Genomic DNA, 24172 nt, shown 5'->3' with positions numbered 1-24172 from the left:
AAAAAAGCATAAAGGAAACCACTTATAGTCTTTCCACTTCAACACAACATGGTTAGCGCGTGGTTAGTGCTCCCTTCAGGATTTTAACCAGGACTTAGGGAATTCTCTTAAACACAGTTGTAATAACTTAGTACATTTTTTATGCAGGTGTCTTCAGTTAGGGCATGGGTCCAGGGAGCATGACTTACAAGCAGCCCCAGGGGTGTTACTCTCACATATTCTTCATAAGCAGTGTCTCCCAGAGTTGTACAAGGCAACAGTCCTGGTAAGACCTATGAGAGTTCTCTAGTGGACAGCAAATGTGTGTTACATAATTTCCCTGTTACCCTAGTCTTTATAATACCACCATTTTGAATAAGAGCAAGGGAAATATTAACATTTTATTATTTTCCACGTTATTAGTCTTTATATCATAACATATAGCTTTGCAAAAAGCTTTTTCTCTTTGTTCTCTTCGAACAAAGAGAACTATAAAAACGTAGGCAAGTGTAAACGCATATTGATGTGTAAAACAATAACAACTATGTCTCCCACATTGAAAACATACATAAAATTAAAATCATGGCCAAAAAAATGTACACAAATCAGAGGGTGACGTTAAAGGGAAGATGACGTATTGTCCAGGAAGAGACTAACTATTAGACGTTGGTGAGTCAAAGATGCATTTTGTAATTTCCAGGTTAGCAACCAAAAAACAGGAAAAAAGGTTGCTTAATTAACAAAAGGGAGGAGAATGGGATAATAAAAGTGTAATTTAAAAGATTCCTCCCTCAGAGGAACCCCTGACTCAGATAGCTTCACCCATGAATCCTACCAAATATTTAAGGGAAAAAATAACATCAATCCTGCCCAAAGGAAATATACCCTGTAGGAGGTTGAACTGTGATCCCCAAAAGATAGATCCATCCAAAATCTATAAATGTGACCTTACTTGGAAGAGGGTCTTTGCAGATGTAATTAAGGTAAGGATTTCAAACTCAGGTCCCACTGGATTAAATCCAGAGATTTCTTGTAAGGGTTGTAAGGGTTCTTGTAAGAGACAGGAAGGGACAAGACCCAGAGAAACAGGGAGAAGAAATGTATGTGGAGGTGGAAGCAGAAGTTCTGTAGCTACAGCCGACGGGTGTCAAAGGGTGCCTGGAACCATCAGACGCTGCGAGAGGCAAAGCAACACTTTCAGAGGGAGCATGGCCCTGCCCACACCTCTATCTCGGACTTGTGGCCTCCATGACTGTTAGAGAATGACTTTATAGCTTTAAGTCTCCTTGTCTGCAGATGTTTGTTATAGTAGCACTAGGAAATGAACCTGCACTTCTACTCATTTTGTCAGGTTAGCATAATCTTGGTTCAAAACCTCAGGGGCATCACAAGAGAGGAAAATTGTAGGCCAGTTGCACTTGGAAACCAAACGGTCAGTAACAGCATCCTCCCAACCAAGTATTAATAAAATAGGACCCAGCAATATTTAAAAAGGGCCAGACTAGATCATTTCTGTTCCAGGAATGCGAATGCCGTGTAGTCTTTGTAGATCACTGTGGTTCCGCGGATAAATAAAAAAGATCAATATAAAAAATCCAGAAGATTATATCAACAGATGCAAAGAGAGTGTTGATAAAATTCGACGTCTGTTCCTTAGCAAACTAGGAATAGAAGAGAATGTTCTCAGTCAGGTGAAAATGTAGCTATAAAAGCCTTCAGCAAAAAACCATACTTGATGATCAGATGTTGAAAGTTTCCCTTTTGGGTTTAGAACCATCCAAGGATGCCTCTTCTAACACTTCCATTCAGCACTGGGTAGGGAATCTCAGCCAGTAAAAACAGGAAGAGAAGTTATGTGACTTGAAAATGAAGAAATGTACTGTAATTTCTTTTTACAGATGATACGATTGTGTGCAGAGAGAATCCAAGTCATCTCTAGATAAATGACTAGAATTTATAAGTGAGTTTAGCAATGTTGCAAATATAAGGTTAAAATACAAAAATTAATTGTATTTCTATGTATCAGTAACATATAGAAACTCAAGATTTTTAAAAAGATAATGTTGATGATAGTATTCCAGAAATCTCAAATGCTCAAATTCCAAGTAATAAATTATGATGGACAAGTCCTCTTATGCAAAAAATGATAAAACATCATTTAGAGAATTTAAGAAGACCGACATGAAGGAAAAGATGTCTTTTTCTGTGAATGGAAAGGCTCATTACTGTAAGTAATTATAGTCTTCTCAAAGTGATCAGTGCAGTTCTGATTAAAATGCCAGCAGGATTTTTAGGTGGAACTTGACAAACTGAATCTAAAATATATATGAAATGCAAATGAATGAAAATGGCCAAGAACTCTTGATGAAGAACAAGAACAAATGAGAAGACATTTTGCTGGACATCAAACTTGTGATGAATCTGTAATCTATGATGGATTTGTAAAGGCTGCGTGGCACCAGCACAAGTGCAAACACACAGGGAAAGGGTGCAGGACGGAGAACCAAACAATACAGAGATCCTCACGTATACGGACCCTTGGTTTGTGATGAAGGCAGCACTGACAGAGGCAAGGGGTATCTTTTCAATATGTGGTTGATAGGACAACCAGATGAAGAAAAATGAAACCTGACCCATCTCACACCCTACTCCAAAAGTCATTTCAGGTACATAACAGATATAAATGTGGAAGATAAACAACACAGCTTTTAGAAAATGATAGGATATCTTCATTACCCAGGAGTACAGAACGATTTCTCAAATAGGACACAAAAAGCATTATCTGTAAAGGAAGAGATTACTGAATTGCTCTACACTGCAGTTAAGAACCTTTCTTTATCAGGCGTCACTGACAAATTGCAAAGGCAAATCACAGAATGGGTGAAGGTCTCTGCTAAAATGTAACTGCCAAAAAAATTTTTTTTATTAAAAAAGAAAACAAAATGTAACTGCCAAAAAGCTAAAAATACTTAAAGAACTCATACTAATCACTTTTTAAAAAGCCTGAAATTCAGGGTGCCTGGGTGGCTCAGTGGGTTAAAGTCTCTGCCTTCAGCTCAGGTTGAGATCTCAGGGTCCTGGGATCAAGCCCCATGTCAGCTCTCTGCTTAGCAGGGAGCCTGCTTCCTCCTCTCTCTCTGCCTGTCTCTCTGCCTACTTGTGATCTCTGTCAAATAAATAAATAAAATCTTTTTTTTTTTCTTAAAAGCATGAAATCCAAAGGAAAATGGGCAAAAGATTGAACAGGAACTTGAAGACAGAGGATATTAAGATGACCAATAAATAAAAGAAGCATTGTCCAACTTCCTTAATAATTAGGGGAATGCAAAATAAAACTATAAAAAGACACATCCCGGGGCACCTGGGTGGCTCAGTGGTTTAAAGCCTCTGTCTTTGGCTCAAGTCATGATCCCAGGGTCCTAGGATCAAGCCCCACATCGGGCTCTCTGCTCAGCAGGGAGCCTGCTTCCCTTCTTCTTTCTCTGCCTGCCTCTCTGCCTACTTGTGATATCTATCAAATGAATAAATAAAATCTTAAAAAAAAAAAGACACATCCCACAGAATGACTAAAATTTAAAAGGCTGATAACACCTAGTTTTGATTAGAATGTGTAGCTGGCCTAAAGGTAAATTGGTGTGCTCACTTTGAAAAGCAGTTTGGCCTTATCTAGCTAATTTGAGAATACGCACACTGTGATTCAACAATTCTACTTCTAGGTGCATACCCAACAAAATAGTGCACGTATCTACCAAGAGACACACATGTGAATGTTTATAGTTTGAATTTTTATAATAGTCTCAAACTGGAAATAACCCAAATGTCCATCAGTAGTCAACTACATAAGCGAACTCGAGTATATTCATGCACTGATGTTCTATAAAGTAGTGAAAATGAATGCATTATATCCAAGCACAAAGACATACAAATCTCATGAAAGTACTATTGAGGGGGGGAAAAAACAGACCCAAGAGAAAAAATACTATAGAATCCTATTTTTATAAAGTTAAAGAGAGAGAGAGAGAGAGCATGCACTAAAATATATTTTTAGAAGTCAAGATAGTGATATGTCTGGTGAGGAGAGATAGAATAGAGATGAAGGGGTGGGCACAGGAGGTCTTGTGGGGGTTGCTGTCAATGTTCTGTTCCTTGATCTGGGTGGTATTTCTATGGTATTAGAGTACTCAGTACCGAAAGAGGTAATTTCCCCTCAACTAGATCTGTAGATTCCATGCAATCTTAATAGGAATTTTTCCTTTTTCTGATACTTGAAAAGCTGATTCTGAAATATGTACAGAAGTGTAAAGGGACAAGATGAAAAGTGTTGGAGAAAAACAAGGTGGGAAGATCTGCTTTAGTAGATAACACGATAGGGTAACTCATTGAGTTGACATTTATACCTGGTGCGCTGCTGGGATATACGTCATAGTTTACAGTAAAAAGAACAGCATGGGATAGAGTAGACAGGGAAGGCACTATGCTAAAGTTGAAACTGGTTACCTAAATGTGCAATTGCAAAGGTGGAGCTCGCTCTTGGGACTCTTGTATTTAAATGGAGCTTGGTTCTCAGAGGTGGTGCTGGCTTAGGCATTAAATCCTCCAAGCCACTAGGGGGCAGCAGAAATAAGAGATTTGTCCTAGAGTCTTCTGAATGGCCATATTCTGGCCTGTGCCGTTACCTAGAATTGCCTTCGTGTCTGAAGAACTGGAATATCTTCCCATCTAATCATATTCCTTTAGCCTCCCTCTTCCTCTAACAGCTCTGCTCCTCGGCTTCACCATGGCTAGTTTTTCATCCCTCTCCCCTGGTCCAGTCGCTTTCGGTCAAGCTTTGCCTTCTTTCTTCTCCGCCTGTATATCACCTTCCATCTCCCCAGCCAAAGTCCTCTGTCTCCATGGTGCTTTGCAAACTCCTACACTTCCAGACCAGCACATCAGACAGCAGTCTTTCTGGACCTTCCCTCTGCCCTCAAGCCTGCACCCCTGTCTCTAGAGAGGAGAGAGGTTGGTAACAGAGAACCACAGACATTTGGAACGCCCGGGCTGGAGGAGTCATGTGTCATGTGCTTCTTGCTTCCTCATTTTTCCCTTATGAAGACAAGAATGACCAGAAGATTACCCCGTGATTTCCACTATTTCAAGTAACAAATAGTCCCATCTGGCACTGAAATTTAATGCATTTTGCAAGGTGGACTGGCCAGGAATCCCACGGGAAACAGGACAGGCCCACCCCACAAAAGAAAATATACAACTTACCCCTGATTTCTGGACTTGGGCATAAATAGTAAGGCTTTTTGCTTCCATTGTTGGCTGGTATTGATTTGCTTTACCTGAGGAAAAGAAACCACAGTGGTTATCTCTGCCTGACCTGCCCGCAAACTCTGCTCGGACCTGTGTGGTCTATACCCCCCTCCACATACCCACCTTCCCCAAGCAATCCCAAAGGAAAGAATGCCAAGTCCAAGTCCCAACCTGGCCCCACCTCCATATGTGTCACATGACCTTAGGTTAGTTACTCCATCTCTCTACTTCAACTTCTCCATCTGTGAAATGGGACTGAAGTATCTGCCCCCCAGGGTTGTGGTGGTGATCACAGGAGATACTATTTGTAAAATGTTTAGAACAGTGCGTGGCACATAGTAAATTCCCTGCATATGTTACATGCGATTGGAATGCCATCCAATTATTTTGATCTCTACTGCTTAATGAGCATATCTAGTCTCCTAATAGGATTCTGAGTTCTCTGAGATAGGGCTCATTATCCTTTTGTACTCTCCCACTTATCGTGCATTGCCTCACTTGGCTTTCTCACCCCTCTGTTTCTGGGGCCCTTGATGACCTCTTATCACAACCGTAAAAGATGTAGACTGTGCATAGGACTGTGTCCTGAAGCACGAAGTTATCCTTTGTTAACAGGACGTCATGTATTTACGTCTGCCCTAACGACTATTCCCAGCTGCTCCTAGTGCCGCCCCCTGCTGGCCATAGGGCTTAAACATTGATGTGTTCCTTCACTCCATTAAAAGATTTGGGTGTATGTGTCCATCCATCCATCCGTCCATCACACACCTGTTCATGACCCATCGTCTAACCATGGACGCCACCGTATTGGGTACTTTCTGTGTATGGACTCGTGCGTCCCCACAACACCATGTAGTCCATAATACCATCCCCATTTAGCAGAGAAGAGCTCATTCACCGAGTCACACAGCTTGTCAGGGCAAAGTCTGCATTTGAATGTATGTTTGTCTGATGCCAAACCCTATGTTTTAACGACTGTATTCTGGATATGAAACTGCCAGGGAGACCATCTGAAAACCTTCGGAGCCAGGCAGCACTTTGGAGGGGACAGTGTTAGAAGGTGCCAACAGAACCTCTTGAGCAAAGTCTTGCAGAGGGCACAGCAGTTAATACAGGTTTTCCCTCAGGTTTGAGGCAAGGCTTTCATGTTCCTGGTTTACAAGGAATACAGGGCGGCTGGAGACAAGAATGGCTATGTGTGCAGAGGAGGGTGACAGGGACTTGTGTGGAGATGGAGGGCATCATTTCCTTCAGAGCACAACCATGTGAAGGGCAGAATGTGGTTGAGGAAAGAGTGTGAGTTAGGGTACCCGCACCCACACTCGATAAGTTAGCAAGGCTGCGTTAATCTCTGTTTTCTTGATCCTGGTATCTCACTGTTTCCTTATTTTCCAAGCCAAATGTGGGTGCCCTGCCCCCACTGCCTTAGGCTCTTATCACGGTTTCTGTCTGAATCACCCTTCCCCCACACCTCCCCATCTAACTCTTAGTTGAAGGAAATGAGATAAAAGTAAGCTGTGCTGTGATCTAGACTTTCTTACACAAGCAAACCCAGCAAGAGTGCTGTGGTAAGGGCTTTTTTGAGAAGGTTACACGTGAGAACACTGATCTACTTGAGAAAAAGATCAGCCGTCAGGTTGGTGGTGTAAGGACCAAGTCCTGTCCTCACCCTGAGAGGGGACACCCAGGCCGGGGACCTGTCCTTGCCTGGGGGCAGGACCTTCTGACTCTGGTGTGGGTGGGTGATGTAAGTGTGGCCGAGCATATTGCCCTGTGATGTGGAATCAGGGGACATCTTGGAGGAGAGGCCAGGAGACATATCCTGTAGGCACTTAAACTGCAAGGGGAGAACTGGGCCTTAATAGCAACCCCGGGTGATCTTTCATACTTTTTAGTTTGGCCTTAAGCAACCTCACAATTTGTACAGTTTCCCAAGATGAGTCAGAATTTGTGCAAAAATCTTGGTAAAGAGTGTTCCCTCTGCTGTGGGTCTTCCCAGGGACACGTGAGCCTTGCTGGTGGCACGTGGTCTGGTTCTTGGGAGACATAGTTACAGCTCTGGTTCTCCTATCTCAAGCTGGGTGATCTTGCACAAGTCGTGTGGCTTCTCTGTGCCTCCATTACCCCACTGCTAACTCACATAGAAACAACTTACTATTCTCAAAAGGATAGTAGAAGAATAAAAAGAGATTGTAGAAAGGTTTCAACCCTTGGATGAAAACATCTTATTGTAACGTCTTTTTTTAGGTCCGTAATTATAACTTTTCTTGAACGAGATCCAAGGGTCCCCTGGATTCTATGTTTGGTGAACATTGTCAGGTTGTCTTGCCGGACCCCTTCAGCATCCTGTACCTTCCCTTGTGCAGTGCTAGTGCTAGTGAATGTGAATGACCTGTGTTGCGTCTCCCATATCCAACCCCTGCGGCTCAATCCTCTTTCCAACCCCAAGGCCTAATTAGGGCTCAGGACATAGCGAATTAGACTGAACTTAACAAGGTCCCAAGTATGTGCATTTAGTGTTATTGCAAAGGTGTTTCCGGCAGAGAGCCGGAATGGGGCAAGCAAATCTTTGCCTGTGCGGAGAGGTTCCCCATTTACCGCAGAGTCTGATACGAATCTCTTTATTGTCAGACACATACCTCTTCTTCTCAACAGCAATATTACCACCTCGAGAATCAAGATGACACCAACGATGCCCCCTATGAACAGCCCAGCATAAAGTCCCCATTGTGTTGATTCTGAAAAAAAAAAAAAAAAAAAAAGTCAAAGGGCAAACTCAACAGTACTGTAAGTTTAAAAACATCCTTCACGGAAGTGGGGAGACCAAGCCCCATGTTCTCTGTCTGTATTGTCTCAGGGGACACATCCATTCTGATGGTTTCAGACAACAGCTGCAGGCCACTGATGATTTCCTGCCCCTTCTCTTATCCTAATTTCTCTCACCGTGTTGACTTTCCTAATTGCCTATGGGACTGTCCTAGCTTCCATAGGGGTTTTTCTATTCAAACGTTTGATTTGCACCTGGATGACCACATACCCCAAATCAGACTCATCTTTGTCTGTCTCAGGTCAACATCTCTTGCCCGTCTCCTTGGTTCTAAGTCTCTGGGCGGGCCTGCATCCGTTTTGGTAGAGAGAACATGACACTTCCATCTGCTGTCCCCACACTCCCACACCACGCTCATGTGATGCTGGGAGGAAGAACAACTGACTTTTGTTTTTTAAAAATAAACATAATAGTGCTATTATTGTTCTCCCATGCAAATAACTGTACTGAAACCACTGAGCCTGAACCGGAAGAAAAGCATGTATATTTTCCTCTTGGATTCCGGTGCTTAACACAGGTCCTAGAGTAGCAGTCAGCCAGGCGCAAAGTCATGGAGCCACTTTTTTTTTTTCCTTTCTCTCCTATACCCAGTTCACCGAATCCTTCCAAGCCAGGAGCAGTACCTTGGAAAATAGTGAATGAGAACTAATGCCCCAGCAGACAAGACATTCAGCTCACTGAGTGAATAACAGACAACTACTGGAGCATTGTCACTGGCCCACGTTTTATTTTTAGTGCACTGTGTGTGATAATGGTTTTAATCCTCCTGATAATCCTACAAGGTAGTTACTCCCATTACTCCGATTTTGTGCAAAGGAAGCAGGCACGGAGACCTTCACATACTAGAGCTTGGTCTGGGGGTAGAAACGTGGCTGAATGCTGAAGACAGACTTCTTGGAGAGTCAGCAAGACTTATGGGCTTGGGGTGAGTTACCCCAGGGTAATGAACAGTGGGGTCAGCCTGAAGCACCAGGATTCTAAGTAAAGTAATAGCATTAAGGATCTAACTACAGTTGACCCTTGAATGACACAGGGGTTAGGAGTACAGAGCCCCCTAACACAGTTAAAAACCCATATATAACTTTTGATTTCCTTAAAACTTAACTGTTAATAACCTACTATTAGCCAGAAACCTTCCTGATAACATAGTTGATTAACACATATTTTGTATGTTATATGATTATACACAGTATTCTTACAATAAAGTACGCTAGAGAAAAGAAAATGTTAAAGAGCCACAAGGAAGAAAAAATACATTTCCATTACTGTACTTTCTTTGTCCCCCAAAATCTGTATATAAATGGACCTGCCCAATTCAAACCCGTGTGTTCAAGGGTCAACTGTAGCATGATAGTAGGTGTTAACATTAATGTGTCACGATCGTTTATAAGGATGATTGTGGAATCAGCCTGCTTGTTGGGGAGCATGGGGTGGGTTTCTGAGGGAGAAGCTAAAAGGAATAGGTGCTTTACAGAAGAACAGAGTCCTTGCAGACTCAAGATATTCACAGAGTGGACCAAAGCTACAGGCTTACCCACTCACATAGACTAAAAATGACTGCGCCGCAGCCCTCTGTCGTTTCCAGGGAGTCAGGAGGATGAAAGCCATCCGCTACCCTTGTCCTGTAACATAAATACCCAGCTTCTGCCTGTCGGCTGAACCTGAGAGGCAAGCTGGCCTTTGTCCTGAGACATAGTTCATAAACCCTAATGTTTCTCCTAGTCTTTGGACACAAAGTAGTATGAATCTGTTCAAGATTTAAGTGATACCTCCACAGAGGCTTTTCATTGTTAAAGGAGCTATTGCGCTTTCTCACCCTACTCACTAATTTTCTGTTGAGGAAACTGAGATTCAAAGGTGTCCCCAGAGTCACAGAGAAGCCGATGGCAGAACTGAGCAGAATGAGAACTGTAGACTCGACATTTGAGTGTTTGCCTATGGCGATGGACCCCCACAAGGAAAGCCCTGGGAGGTGCCCGAGCCATCGACGTCCTCCCGACAACGCCTGCCCGTTCTTGTCCTCTGAGCCGTGCCCCCTCCCCTTCCTCACCCCTCCGCTGCCCACCAGGCCTGTCCAGTGCTGACCCCCAGGCCAACCCTCTCCGCTCTGTGTCAGTTTCCCTGACCATTCCAGCGCTCATTCTTCCCTCGCCCTGGGACTCTGCAGCACCTTGGTTTACGTCATGTGCCTTAGAACCTGACTTGCGACACTACTGATGCTGTGTAGACCATTTTCAGCGAGGTCATTTGGAACCAGATAGGTGGATTCAGATTCTGAACCCACCACTTGATAGCTCTGTGACCTCAGACGGACTGCTCATAACCTCTGGGGCCTCAGTCTTGATTGCAAAATGAGCCCAACAATATTTAGATCACAGAGTCTTTCTAAAGAGCAAAGGAAGTGGGTGCCTGGGTGGCTCAGTTGGTTAAATGACTGGGTTTGGCTGAGGTCATGTTCCCGGCGTCCCAGGATCAAGTTCCGCACCGGGGTCCCAGCTCGATGGGGAGGCTGCTTCTCCCTCTGACCCTCTCCCCTCTCATGCTCTCTCTTACTCTCTCTCTTTCTCTTTCAAATAAATAAATAAAATCTAAAAAGAAAGAAAGGGAACCAAGGAAGTAATGATGGGACGCGCCCAGAGCAATGCTTGGAGGACAAATGTGGTGCAGAAATGCCAGCTCCTTCCACCAGCCTCAACTCCCCCACCCAGCCGCTAGCCCCTCAGAGGCCAGAGGCCGCACCGCTATGTCTTCTGTGGCTGTCTTAGGATGTGGCGCACAGTACAGGAAGGATCGAAGATAGGTCTGATCTCACATCCAGAGAGGCCCCTCACTGGTGTTCAGGGACACTGCGGCCCCATCTTATTTGCTTATGACTCCGTTTCCCGATCTAGTGGGTCCGGGTGGTCTGGCTCATCTGTTTGGTACTAGTATCTAGGGATAAGAAGGTTCATATCTGAAACTGAAACTGAATGTCAGAAACTCTATGCCCTTAACAAATTGGATAAATATGGACAAAATGGTACTTTATGGCTTGCTGGGGTTAGGCTGCCCACGATCCCTGCAATTTCTGGTAACAGCTTCCTTGCAGTCCTCCAAATCTTTGCTTGCGCGGCTCTGCTTGCCATAGTCCGGGCTATCCTGGGTGCAAGGCGCAGTGCCATCATCACTTTCCAAACAAAAGAGCCAAACACCGACACTACGAATGTATGGGTATGAATCCGCTACTGAAAAGCTGGAAGGTCACAGGGAGCAGATTCCATGGTGAACTGGGCAGGTGTCCACAATCTGACAGGCTCAGACCCTCTTTTTCTCTTCCTACACCTGCACAAGCCACATCTGTCCTCTTTCTCATACAGAATCATCTAACCCATGGCTGAATTCCTTGGGGAGGGTCTCACCTTCTGCCCCCTAACATTTAAAGTAAGGTACCCTGTTCCTTGCAAGAAGAATTCTAATAGACGTTTCTTAAGATGATGTTATTTTTCTACCTAGTAAGGTATAGAAGTCACACCTAGATTGTAAATGCTTGAAGGTAGACCCTGTTCCTTATGGTTTATTTTCTCTGCCACCCCCACACCTGATATGAGGTAGGGTTAGGGGGCACTTAATAAACACATGATGAAGGAAGGTAAATTAAATTAGAAGTCGCAGAACAAAGCCGGGGGGAAGACTATCCTGTATCCTCTATCCTTCGGTTAAGAAGGATCACAGCGCTGAGCATCAGGAGGTCTCAGAAGGAATGCAGGGTCACTTCTGAAAGGCTCAAAGCAGGAATGGAAGGGAATGAGTGATGACCTACTTAGCCTATGCTTCATAACAATGAAATGGAACCAGGAAGAGAGGGAGTGCCTGTGCCCTCAGCACCACCTGTGTTCCCATTTTCAAACCACCGTTTCCTGTGACAGAAGACTCCAGCCCTCCCTCTTCTTCCTCACTGAGGACTCTCAGAATGGTGCTGTTCAGCAATCGGAGAAATGTCCTCCTGAGGCCCCTGGGCCCCATTGTTCACACACAAAGAAACCCAATCTGAATATTCCTATGCATGAGATTGGGGCCTTTTTCCCCACTGGAGCCTCCCAGAAGCACCAAGGAGGTGGACTGAGAACTCCAGTGCCATTTACGAGGAGTCCCCACTCTTTGGTCCTAAGTCCTCTTGGCTGTGGTTTAAACCGTGACAACTTGACAAGTAGCCATGCCTCCAAGAAAAATACTGGAGGGCCTGTTTTCTCTCTAAGAGTCTACTGCCACAGAAACACAAAAACTTCTCTTCCTCCTCAAGTCCCCAAAACTTATTCTTTAAGGAGATAAAGAAGTAAACAGAAAAGGCTGAGAAACAAATAAAGTCTGCTCCCAGGAGATCCGAGATGCGACCATAACGGTCTGAGAATGCCGATCTCTTTCCTGCCTTTCATGTGGTTTTGTCAGCAAGGCGGTCTGCAAGGCACTACCTGAAGAAGCCAGCCATCTTCAAAAAAGAACATCTTCTTGTTGATGATGGCTTCCACTCAGAGTTGGGGGCGGGGAAAGGATGCTCACACAAACCCTGCACTAATTTAAGATCTGGGACCATCCAAGTACACACTTTCACAGAGTTCACAGTTCCCAGAAAACCCCTTCCACCTGTCTGTCCCACCCAATGCTGTAGGGCAGAGGCTACCAGCGGTGGCATAGTTTGCCCCCATGCTTCCGCGGCCTCGCAAACCTTGTCCAGCCACATGGCTGTCCAGCTAAGGACCAGTCATCTCAGTTCCTCTCGCAGCAGCTGTGGCCCTGTGACAAGGCTCCTGAGAGGTACCAGGCTCATCCTCCTACCACTCTTGTGTTGCTTCCTGGACTGGGAGTACCACGAAGAGGGCCTTGCTTCTGTGTGTGGAACATCTAGGTGACTCTGTATCAATGGGTGCTCCCATTATTAGAAAGGCCTTGTTAGAAAGGGGGAACCCCTGGGACTCACTAGTAGGTGTCAGTTGTCTCTTCCTCTGAGCTAACCCAGACTTGCTGAGCCAACTTTCTGCTAATCTACTGAAAAGGCCCTCTTTTCAAGATGAGCTTCCAGGGGCATTCCCTTTCAGCTGAATTACCTAAGGTTTCGTATTATTCATTCTGGCGTAGATACAACTATTTCAGAAGATGGTCAAAAGGACGGCAGCAGGTCATACACGACTGACCCACATGAACATGCTTCTCATGACTCCCCAGGGCGCTCTGTAGAAACCAAGACTTGAACGTTGCAACAAAGATGCTTCATAGCAAGAGACATGAAGAATTTTCTTACTGTAGAACAATGACGTGCCAGCTGGAAGAAGGACCAATCTATGACTGAGAGCCTGGGCAAGTGTCATTAGAAAAATGGCGTGGCGAGGAGACCCTTAATAAATCCTCAGACCCCACCACTTCATCCCAAGGCAGGAAAGTCCCTTGTATGAAGTCTTCACTAAACTCATGGTCACCGCTTTGGTCCAGGCCTTGTCGTCTCTTGATGGATCCCTGCAACGGGAGCTCTTCCCCACAACTAGTTTCTCTTTCTTCTGCCTCTGCCCTGCCCCCACCTATTGTCTGCACCCCTGAATTTTCTCTCTGAAAGCAAAGCTGATCATGTTACTCCTCTACCTAAGAGGCTTTATTACTTCCTGCCTATAGGATAATACAGGACAAGGCCCAGCTGCCTCTGCTTTCCCCTCTGCCTGGAATGTCTTTCTTTTACCTGCTTGGGTAATTTCTGTTTATTCTCCAAAGTCCAGTTTATGTCGCATCCTCTGTGCTGTTCTCTCTGATTCCTCCAGATAGCGTCCGTCATTGTTCCCTCTTTTTACTTCCATTTTGCCCATCACACCACACAATTTCAGGTCAGTTATTTACAGAAACTATCTTTTTCCTTCAGGGCAAGGATCCTGTCTTTTTTGGTCTTGGTGGACTCAGCCCCTAGCACAATGTTGGAATGCGGGAGAAGCTCAGTAAGAGTTTTATCAAACTAAGCATAGTATTTTAAGAGTTAGTAGTATTCATCTTCAAACACAAATCAACAAACTAATAAAACTCTGCTTTCTGTCTTTAGGCAACCTAGTGTACTGGGAATGACATGCCACAGACCAGCTGTGTGATTTCTGATGTGCTGTGGTCTCTCGTCCTTGCAGGCAGGGAGGAGGGATCTCTATTTGTGTTATGGATTGAGTTATGTTCCTCCTAAAATTCATACGTTGAAGTCCTCAGAACGTGACCTTATTTGGAAGCAGGGTCTCTACAGAGGCAATCAAGTTAAAATGACATCAGCAGGGTGGTGCTATGAGCTGTACTGTATCCCTCCCAAATTCGTATGTTGAAGCCCTAACCCTTAGTACCTCAGAATGTGAAGATAGGATCTTAAAATATGTGATTAAGTTAAAATGAAGCCATTAGAGTAGGTCCTAATTCAATCTTACAGTGTCCCTATAAGAAGAGGAAATCTGGACACACAAGGAGGCACCAGGATGCGTATGCACAGAGGACAGACCATGTAGAGACACAGCAAGAAGGCAGCCTTCTGCAAGCCAAAGAGAGAAGCCTCAGGGGAAGGGGAAAAACAAAAACCAACCAGCCCTGCCAACACTTGATCTTGGACTTCCAGCCTCCAGAATTGTGAGAAAATAAATTTCTGTTATTCAAGCATCTAGTCTGCCATACTCTGTTATAGCTGCCCTAGTTAGAGGGGGGGCCTAATTCAATATGATCCATGTTCTTGTAAGAAGGGGGAATTTGAACAGAGATATGCTTCAAGGGAAGACAGAGTGAAGAGACAGGAGACAGCCACCTGCCAGCCACAGAGAGGGGCCTCCACAGACCCCTCCCTTACAGCCTCAGAAAAAACCAGCCCTGCCAACACCTTGATTTTGGACTTCTGGCCTCCAGACTGTGAGACCATAAGTTTTGGGTGTTTCAGCCTCCCCATTTATGATGCTTTGACCCAGCAGCCTCAGCAGGTTAATACTCATTGTAACCTTTGGTTAGCACTTCTTATGCACGTAGTACAAACTGAATCATAGAATATGGACTCTGGACAGAACTTCCCTAGGTCACCCTCTTCATTTTACAGACAACGGAACAGGGGCCCAAGACGGTGAAAAGGCTGCCTCATGTCAGATGCTTTCTCCTAACGACTGACAGGAGATCCTGATGGGGTTTATCATGGGACCATGTTTCTATTCTTCATGTTCCTTCACGCCTTGTAGGAGCCTGCTCCATACTCAATAAATCTGGTCATGCTGTGTGTACTTGGCCCTTCATGTAGCCTCGGTAAGTAAGAGCATCTCCACATTTCTTTAGACTGTCCTGAGCCAAGTGCCTCTGGTGAAGCTTCATGACCTATCAAGACTTTGGAGTGCACTAATTAAATTCTTCTTAAACCACACTGAGAAGCATGAAGGGAGTTCTTTTTTTGAGATAGGCCAGGGTAAAACACTGGATGACCTTTCTTTGCTCTAAGACGGTTGCTATAATCACAGAAGACTGTGCCCCCAAGAAAAAAAACCCTATGATTTTTGTGCATTATCTCTTCCACTAGCCCCTATGAGGATTCCAGGGTCAGACAGCTCAGCTCTATTACCTGCTCTATGTGTGCCTTTTTGATATCTTTCTCTCCTCAGCTATAAAGTGGTAATACTCATACTATTTGGTTGCTGTACGGATTAAATGAGTTGCTACCTAAGTGGCACTTAGTAAATCATTAAGATCTGTCAGTTATTACTATTTTAGATAAAGAATCTAAGTCTTAGACAGGTTAAGTGACCTTATCCTTGTAAGTAAACAGAGAAGCATTGCATCAGTGTTCCTGGAGGCCACCTTCTAAAACTCTACAAAGCCTCCTCCGTGGACACCAGGTCTACACTGGGCTGAAGTCTCCTTGGAAGGATTCCTGTTCCCTATAGTGGATGCAGGGGAGAATGTCAGGGCATAATTAATGCTTTGAAGCCTAGAACCCAGGTCCTTATGTCCCTGAACCCACCTGAGGAACGGACACAGGATCTGTTATTGAAAAGAGTCAGTGGTCTGTCTATCCTGCTCCCAACCTCAGATGGTTACTTAATCAGCCTTCTGTTCCTTCTGATAGCAGAATAATGATGTTCTTCCCAGAGAATGAGCAGTCAGAAGGTCTAGGTTCAGGTGCTGATTCTACTGCTTATAATTTGAAGAAACTTGAGCTGGTACTTAAATGCTACGACCTTCAAGTTCCTTATCTGTACTTGAGCTGGTACTTAAATGCTACGACCTTCAAGTTCCTCATCTGTACAGTGAAGATGATGATAACATGTATATGGTATGGCTATTGTGAGGATCAAAAGATATCATAGCATAGAAAGTGCTCGGCCAATAACAGAGTACTATATGATTTGTTATTATCCCCAAACTTCACAGTCCAGGTCTCAGTCCAAGAGCTGACTCCCCTGGCCTTCTGACTTGCTATGAGAGTCACAGTCCATTCCATAAAATGTGGCCCTTCATTATATCCTGCTTTTCATTATTGATCAAATGTTTCAAGTTTTATCTTTAGAACGTGTTGCTGGGATGCAGAGATCACGTATCACATCCCTGCTCCATTTCTGTGCATGGGTGGTCAAAGTACTTATTGATGTTGCAGACCTGTCCCACCATTAGTGGAGTATGGACAAGGGAGTCGGGACCTGCCACCTACACTCTCTCACCCAGCTATCCTGGGGGCTTGGAGTCAAGACAGGAGGGGAGAGGAAGAATCACAACTGGGAGGCCTGCACTCTGGGTATGGCTCCATTATTTCTTATCGTTGTCCTCAAGTGTGAACCAAGCACAATGCCAACCTGGTGGTTATGAGCAGAGGACATTCACTGAATGCACATGAGGAGGCTTTTATCAACTATAGAGAAAACAGAAAGTGTTTTACCGAGGTGGAGGCCATGGCTATGGGAGAAGATCATTTAATCCAGGTGAGGACTGAGCCCATATCCTCAATGTGCCACGCCCACCCCCACCAGGGCACTCACCGAAAGATTCTAGTCTGCACTGGGACTTCGGGGTGAAGGTCCGTGAGCGGCTGCTGATGGGGTTGCTCACAGTGCAGACGTAGACGTTGTTGACATTCTGAGGGCCAAGGTTGAGATGCAGGAGGTGAGTACTGTTGTTGGCTGGGGTCAGTGGGTCAGTAGCCACTTCCTCACTCCAGTTGTAAACCACATAGTCCCCCTTCTCCACGTCGCAGGCCAGGGTCAAGCTGCAGTTCCCATTCCCCCGCGTCAAGTTCAACACCTTAATTTCCGGAGTGGAGACCTGCTCTGTCAAGAGGGGGAGGAAGGAAGCCATCACCAAAGTGAACCCCCTGGGATTCTAACTTGACCTTCTTGTTAGAAGAAAATACAGCCTAATGCTATTTTCCCCTCCCTGTGGGTGTGCAGGGTGATTTATTTGCTGTGGCGATCTGCTGGCTCCCCCAAATCCCTCTCTCTACTATACTCTTTCCCAGTATGACCTCAGGACAAAATAGGGAAAAATAATTTATCTTCTGGTTCCCTCCCACCACTATTGTTAAGGAATCCACTTTTTCTTGGTGATGCTCCCAATCTTCTGTTTTTTTTTTTTTTTTTTTTTTTACCTGTGGCATTTTCTGCAAACTAATCTGCATGGTTTAATTATCATTGGCTAAAGTATTACCTCTAGACCTGAAAGAATGACACAGTGGTGGGGTTTTACCTGGAGTGTGTGGGTAGGTGGGTATGTGTCTGAGTGTGTGTCTATGTGTCTATGTGTGTATAGGAGTGTATGTGTGTCTGTGTGCATCTGTGTGGGTATGCAGAGGGGACTAGGGGAGATCTCACTCTAATCTATGAAATAGCCAAGGTAAGTAAGCAAGTTGTACTTATTCAATAACTACTGTACAATGGGCATGATTCTGGAATTTTACATTTATCATAGTCTTTAATCTTCTCAACAACTTTCTCAACAATTATAACCTTAGTTATAAGTACTCCCATTCTACAGGCGAGGAAACGGAGTCCCAGAGAGGTGGAGTGTCTCATATAGTATCACTTAAGCTGAGATCAGAACCTAAGGCTGTCTGGCTCTCCTCTTTCTTGGACTTGAGAAGAATATCATGGTTGCAGAGACTGTGTCTTCCAAGGTAAGAGTTTATGTGACAAGATGTGACAAAGGCAGTGAACTGTTCTAGAAAATGCATGATGTGTCAACCCTCTGAGAGTAGTCAGAACTCTCTGTACCTGGCAGAGGGCTGAGGGGAGGCTGCATAAACTATGTGGAGGAAGGGGATGCTGGGACTAGGGGAAGAGTGAGAGGGGTATTGCCCTCTTTTCTGTAGGCACCTGAGTATTTCAAAGAAATGCTGGGTAGGTGGGGCTCTCTGTACCAGCTCAAATATAAGGAAGTCTCTCTGTGAGAAATCAGGACAACCCACATGGCTGTTGTCAGGATTCCTGGAAATTCAAAGAGTCTCTGGGTCTAAGAGATACAAAATCTGGGGGCATTCCAGAAGGGCTGGCAGCTAAAGAGGCTTATAAAAGCACTGGCCTTGGGTTCAGATGGACCTAGATTCTGGTTTAAGCTCTGCAGTTAAGTGACCTTATAACCAGAGCCTCTGTTTCAATGAGAAAAAGGTGCTTTTTCACCAGGTAGATACGGTCGCATGGGGTGTGCGGGCAGTGCATGGATTGATTCAGCTCTCCTCTTCCTGGGCCCCCATGTGGGGAACCACCCACGAGGACTCGTGAAAACACAAGCCAACCACTTCTCCCTGGATTTCAGTGTCCTTATCAACAGAAAAAAGATTGGGTTGAATCTGTGGTATTCAAACATTTTAAAAATTGGGGGGAAAAAAACTTATTTTCAAACCAAGTCTTAGTTGCAAATTGAGACTCTTGGGGCCACAGGCCCTGTAGTCCATAGGCAGCTGGGTTCCTTGTCTTTGAGAAATGGGGTAGGGCTAACTAGTGCTAATCAACTACCATCAGTGAGCTATTTGGATGAAAAAGACTTGAATCTCTGAAACCCCTTCCTAAAGCACAGTTTAAAGACCCCGGACTAGGTGATCTTTCAAGTCGCGCCCAACCTTGGATACCCTTGCTTCTGAGAGATGCCCAAATCTTAGGTAAGAAATGACCTCGGGTGCCCCCCTCCCCGTGCAGACTGCGGAAGCCCCAGGATTACCATAGAGCTTCAGCTGCAGACAAAAGTGTCGAACTGAAAAGTTCTCCTCCAGGGTCATGAAGTACCAGCCCTCATTTTCCTTCCTGCTTTCCAGGATCCCCAGACTCAGGTTTTCCAGATGAAAGGTATAGCCATTTTCCAGATAGCGCGGAGACCCCCCTTCGGGCAGATCCAGGGAAGCTATTTTCTTCTTGACACTGTTTCCTGGCGATTCTGCTCTGGTGACAAGGACGTGGACGCTCTTGTTCATGCTCTTACTTATGCCTCCGGATGCCAAGGGCAGCAGCACACTGTTTCCCAACTGCCCAGGTATCTCTGGGCAGTTCAGCAAGCTCTCCCCTGTGCAAGGAAGAAGAAAGTCGGTGATTGCAGAGCTCTTTGAGAATCTCATCCTCTCTGTGCATCAGGAGTGACAGATTAAAGGTGCTCGCTCTTCCTCTCAGGCTCTCCTCGGGGTTGCCAGGTCCCTAGTAGCCTATAGGAATGGTCATAACAATCCTACTATATTCTTAATGTTTGAAAAAACCCCATGGAAATCTTAAAATTGCTTAGAAAGGAGAGGTACAGACTAATTAGGACACTGGGGTTCTTTGATCTGGGAGAGAATTCTATCAACTCAGATTTATAGTAAAGGCATGTAGAAGTTAAGACGTAGAGAAGTTAAATGACATCCCTGAAATCACATAACCAGTAACTGGACTAGAAGCCAGGTCTGCTCATTCCTTGACCAGACTTCTTACCACCGCTGGGTACCTACTATGAAGGTCAGAGAGCAACTGGAACAGATTCTGAGCCCGCGAGCCTAGGAGACCAAGGCTACAGAGCATCATCATTTCAGAAAAAGAAGAAAAAGTCTGAGGGACGTGGACCTAGGAGCGTGGTGAGCCCAGTGTTCAAACTGTGGAACGCTTGTTCTCAAAAAGATCGTTCCTAATATCAAGGGTGAGAAATTATTTTATTTCTCTTTTTCAAAAGAGCTGAGCCAACAACAACCACAACCACCACCACAACAACAACACAAAACCACACACACACACAAAACCCCACCCTCTCAGATCAGGGTAAGGGATCCTACTGCTGACTATGTAACACCTCCTCTCTCCCCAAACCCATGGCCTCCGCTGATGACTCTGCTTCTCACTGAACTGAAAATGCAGAAGAAACGAGAAGAGAACTTCCTACCGCCCCAGCTGGATGGTCTATGCCCCCATTAAGGTTAGCCTCTTCCATCATGGAGCACTCACCCACCTCAGGCCTTTGCTCTTACAATAGCCCCCATGCTTTGCACCATCAGCTTTATTACTGGTGTAGAATGTTGTGGGTTCTTTCCATCAACACACAACATACCAACCTGTAACGTTCCTCCTCGTACAAACCCCTCCCCTGACCCCAGGTTCATCCCTCGCGGCTGCCTCATTTCTCTCTTTTCCCTTATTGCAAAGTCCTTTAATGTGTGTTTATATTTTCTGTTTCTGTTTCCTGACTCATTTTTCCTGCACCCACGTTAGCAGGCGCTCTTCCCTACCGCTCACTGGAATTATCCTCATCAAGGTCACTGTGTGCGCCGTCGCGCCGAGTCTATCCTCCATCCTCGTCTTGCTTTCTCAGGAGCCCCTGACGTGGTTCGTCACTGCCTCTTTGAAGCACGGCCTTCGCTCAGCCCCTGGAATACCACTCTCCTGGTTTCCCTCCTATTTCACTGGCTACTCCTTCTCAGCCTCCCCGACTGGAACCTGCTGCTCTTGAAGATCTCTAAATACGGACGCATCCTGGGACTCAGTACTCAGAGCCCCGCTCTCCCAGCCGTGCTCATCCAGGTGCGTGGGTTAACATGCTTCTGGAATGCCTGCAGAGATGGACCTCGCACCCAAACTGCCCACATAGATCCGTGTTTGGAGGTCAAAAGGGCATTGCAAACTTAGCAAAGGGACTCTTGGCTCCATAGCCCCTCCCACCAACGACATTACAACTCCCCCGGATTCTGAGACCAAAACGTTTGGAATCATCCTTGACTCCTTTCCTTCTGTCATATGCCGTATCGAGTCCATCAACAACCCCTGTTGGCTCTACCTTCAGGATATGTCTGCGATCCTAACGCCTCCAGCCGCCTTCATTTCTGCCACTGTCGTCACAGCCTGGCACGGCCACTGGCTTCCAACTGATCTTCTGGCATTTGTACAGTAGACCGACTCATCTTTCAAACCTACGCCAGATTTTGTCTCTCTCCTGCTTTGAAACTTCCAGGGATTTCTAGCAACCATAGAAGAAATAGCCACAGGCCTTGTTATGGCTTCAAAGACTCTGAGTAACCCCGTCCCTTCCCTGACCCTTCTACTGCCCTCTCTCTCCACTCACTGCCCTATGGTCATACTGGCTCAGACACCTCATCAAGAACATTCCCACATCAGAGCTTCTGCTTCTGCTGTTCTCTGGATATCTTTTTCTTTATATATCTGGGTAGCTCACTCCCTCACTTTATTTTAGATTTCTTCTCAAGAAGTTATCTCCTCTGAGAAACTTGTTCTCACCATCCTATACAAAATAAGCGCCCCTTCTGATTCCACACTTACCCCTGTCTGAAGATACATCGTGTATTATTCTATTCTATTTTTGTGTCCCTGGCTAGGATGCAAACTTTTCAAAAGGAAGAATTTCATTCTGTTCGTAATTTTGTGTCTAGGACCTACAACAATAGTTGGTGTATGGTAGGCTTTTAATAAATATCTGTTCAAAATATGAGTGCAGAAAGCTATATTACCTGACTCAAATCTCTCTTATTTAGCTTTGCCCAATATGTAACTGAACTTACCCATAAGCTAAATCTCATAAATGGAGCCCTTGACTCAGAGAACATAGATTGCTTTAGTTGATAAGGAAGCCAGAGAAGTAAAACAAAATCACCTGCTTGAGTAGTGCAACTGCCTAGAAAGGACACCATTGACTTGTGGCTCACGTGGGTTGATGGAGAACTGGACAAACTGGTCCAGATGTTCTTGATATCAAAATGCTCTGAAATCCCAACACAGGCCCATAAAGGGCCCAGCTAGTATCAGGCTAGAGATCCAGAAATGGGGAGAAAATCATGGGCAGTCCACTTGGGTGAAATTAGGGTGAGATTGGTGGAGACTCATAACGATGAAGAGAAGTGAGGGGAAGAGAGGATATAATATGGCATCGGGAGGGGCCCCCATACCACCCCCAGCACCACCAAAGAAACCAATGAAATAAAATAGGAAGGGAGAGAGAAAAAAGAGAAGAAGGAACAGATGAGAGGGCAGGCTGAGTGGTATCAGCACACTCACGCACGGGGAGTGGGATCGAAACTCGGTCAGCAAGCAACCTTCACACTCTGCAACCCACATGAAGAACGGTGATCTCACAACTGAGTGCGTGTGAGTGGCTGGGTCTAGAAACCAGTACCAGCTAAGCAAGTGGAAAACAAGTGGGAACTTTAAAGTGGTTCAGAGAGCCCTTCAAGTGGAGTCCCCACTCCTGAAACATCCTACGGCCTGATGCTACTTTTCCAGCGGGGCCGTGATTCAGTCAACCCTGTTTGCTCAAGAGTCTGGAGGAAACGTTCATAGCCATTACCACCAACTCGTTTTCTTCAAGGCTAATTCTACTTAGAAAGTAGAGTGATTCACATGGGCCCATGGATATTTTCCTGAAATGAGCCCCATGTGGCCGACCCTTCTCAAGATGGGATTCTACCTAATGAGAACCACCCACTTACACTGCCAGGTCATGCCCCGCTCACAGGGGCTCACGCCATCTTGCCGTAGCTTTCAGGGAGAGGACACAGGCAGGTCTTACCAGGCCTCACACTTCTTGCAGCAGAGCGAGGCCCCAGAAGAGACGTTTGTTCTGTTACCTGCACTCCCAAGAGCCATTCTCTCCCCACCCCCCTTCCTTGATGCTACTGAGTCTTTCTGAGTCAGAGGACTTGCATCTGCATGTCCCGGGCTGACTGCCGGTTACTGCCCTCTATTTCCCTGACTAACTCCTTCCGTCCCGTCTCTGCCTCTGAACCCTAGCCTCCTCGAGGCCTCCCTGCTTTGTGCCTCCAGTGCCTTACTATGTCCCCTTCATATCACTCCTTGCCCTTTTAACTCTGATCCTTTGCCTGTCACCCTTACTCAAGAATAAGCTTCTGTGAGTAGCGACTGTGTCTGCTTGTCCACTTAGAGTCTTTACACCCACCTGGGACACAGTAGACACTCAGTAAAACCATGCTGCTCAAGAGAATGAAAAACTGAATGAGCGAGCAACACAGAACCTCAGAACCCTTCTCTCCAAAATCAGAATGTACTCTGTTTCGTCGTTCTAACGTCCCTGACAAGGACAGTGTGTCTGGGAAATGATGGTGACCCTTCTCCCCGCTTGCCAGGGGAGCAGATGGAAAACGCTTGGCTATGGAGCCCAGGCTTCAAGCTCAGCAGACCACTTGCCATCCCCCTGAACCCTCGTGACACCTCATCTCTACACTGACATCTTCATCAGGAATACTCTCATCAAGTCTTATAAATAATCCAGTGTATATATTTGGGAAGACACACAAGGAACTGGTGATAGCTGCTGTCCTGTCTCCATCGCATCCCCTTCTGTACTGCTGAGGTTTTAAGTAGACGTATGTGTGATACTCTTGCAATAAACTAACTAGGTAACAAAAAAAAACTAAATGAAAACTTAGGTGATGAAAGGAGTTCCTATCCAGATCAAATACTTCCATGTGCCTGTACTTCCTTCTATAGTTTTATCAGCTTCTCTCACCTTTTGAAGATTCCTACACTTCATTTCAATTCAATTAAAATCAACTTACATGCTCCAATTACAGATAGCATATTCTAATTTTTACCATGGGACCTGGAGACAAATTTTAACATCCCTCCCACCCCCACCAAACACAAG

At 45.3% G+C, this 24172-nt stretch overlaps 1 protein-coding gene across 1 annotated transcript in view; it reads right to left on the bottom strand.

Annotated features, from left to right (window-relative positions):
• The window catches only part of SLAMF1 (signaling lymphocytic activation molecule family member 1), a 32881-nt gene that overhangs the window by 5795 nt on the left and 2914 nt on the right, over nucleotides 1-24172 (bottom strand). The window contains exons 2-5 of the mRNA XM_059413510.1: nucleotides 19265-19603; nucleotides 17095-17382; nucleotides 7917-8015; nucleotides 5233-5306 (exon numbers count right to left, since the gene is read on the bottom strand). Of these exons, the coding sequence (XP_059269493.1) occupies nucleotides 5233-5306; nucleotides 7917-8015; nucleotides 17095-17382; nucleotides 19265-19603 (800 nt within the window). The remainder of the gene's footprint in view (nucleotides 1-5232; nucleotides 5307-7916; nucleotides 8016-17094; nucleotides 17383-19264; nucleotides 19604-24172) is intronic.

This window comes from Mustela nigripes, chromosome 10, assembly GCF_022355385.1.
Source record: "Mustela nigripes isolate SB6536 chromosome 10, MUSNIG.SB6536, whole genome shotgun sequence".
Lineage (NCBI taxonomy): Eukaryota > Metazoa > Chordata > Mammalia > Carnivora > Mustelidae > Mustela > Mustela nigripes.
Note: the sequence above shows the minus strand (reverse complement) of the source record. Positions and strands in the feature narration are given on the sequence as shown.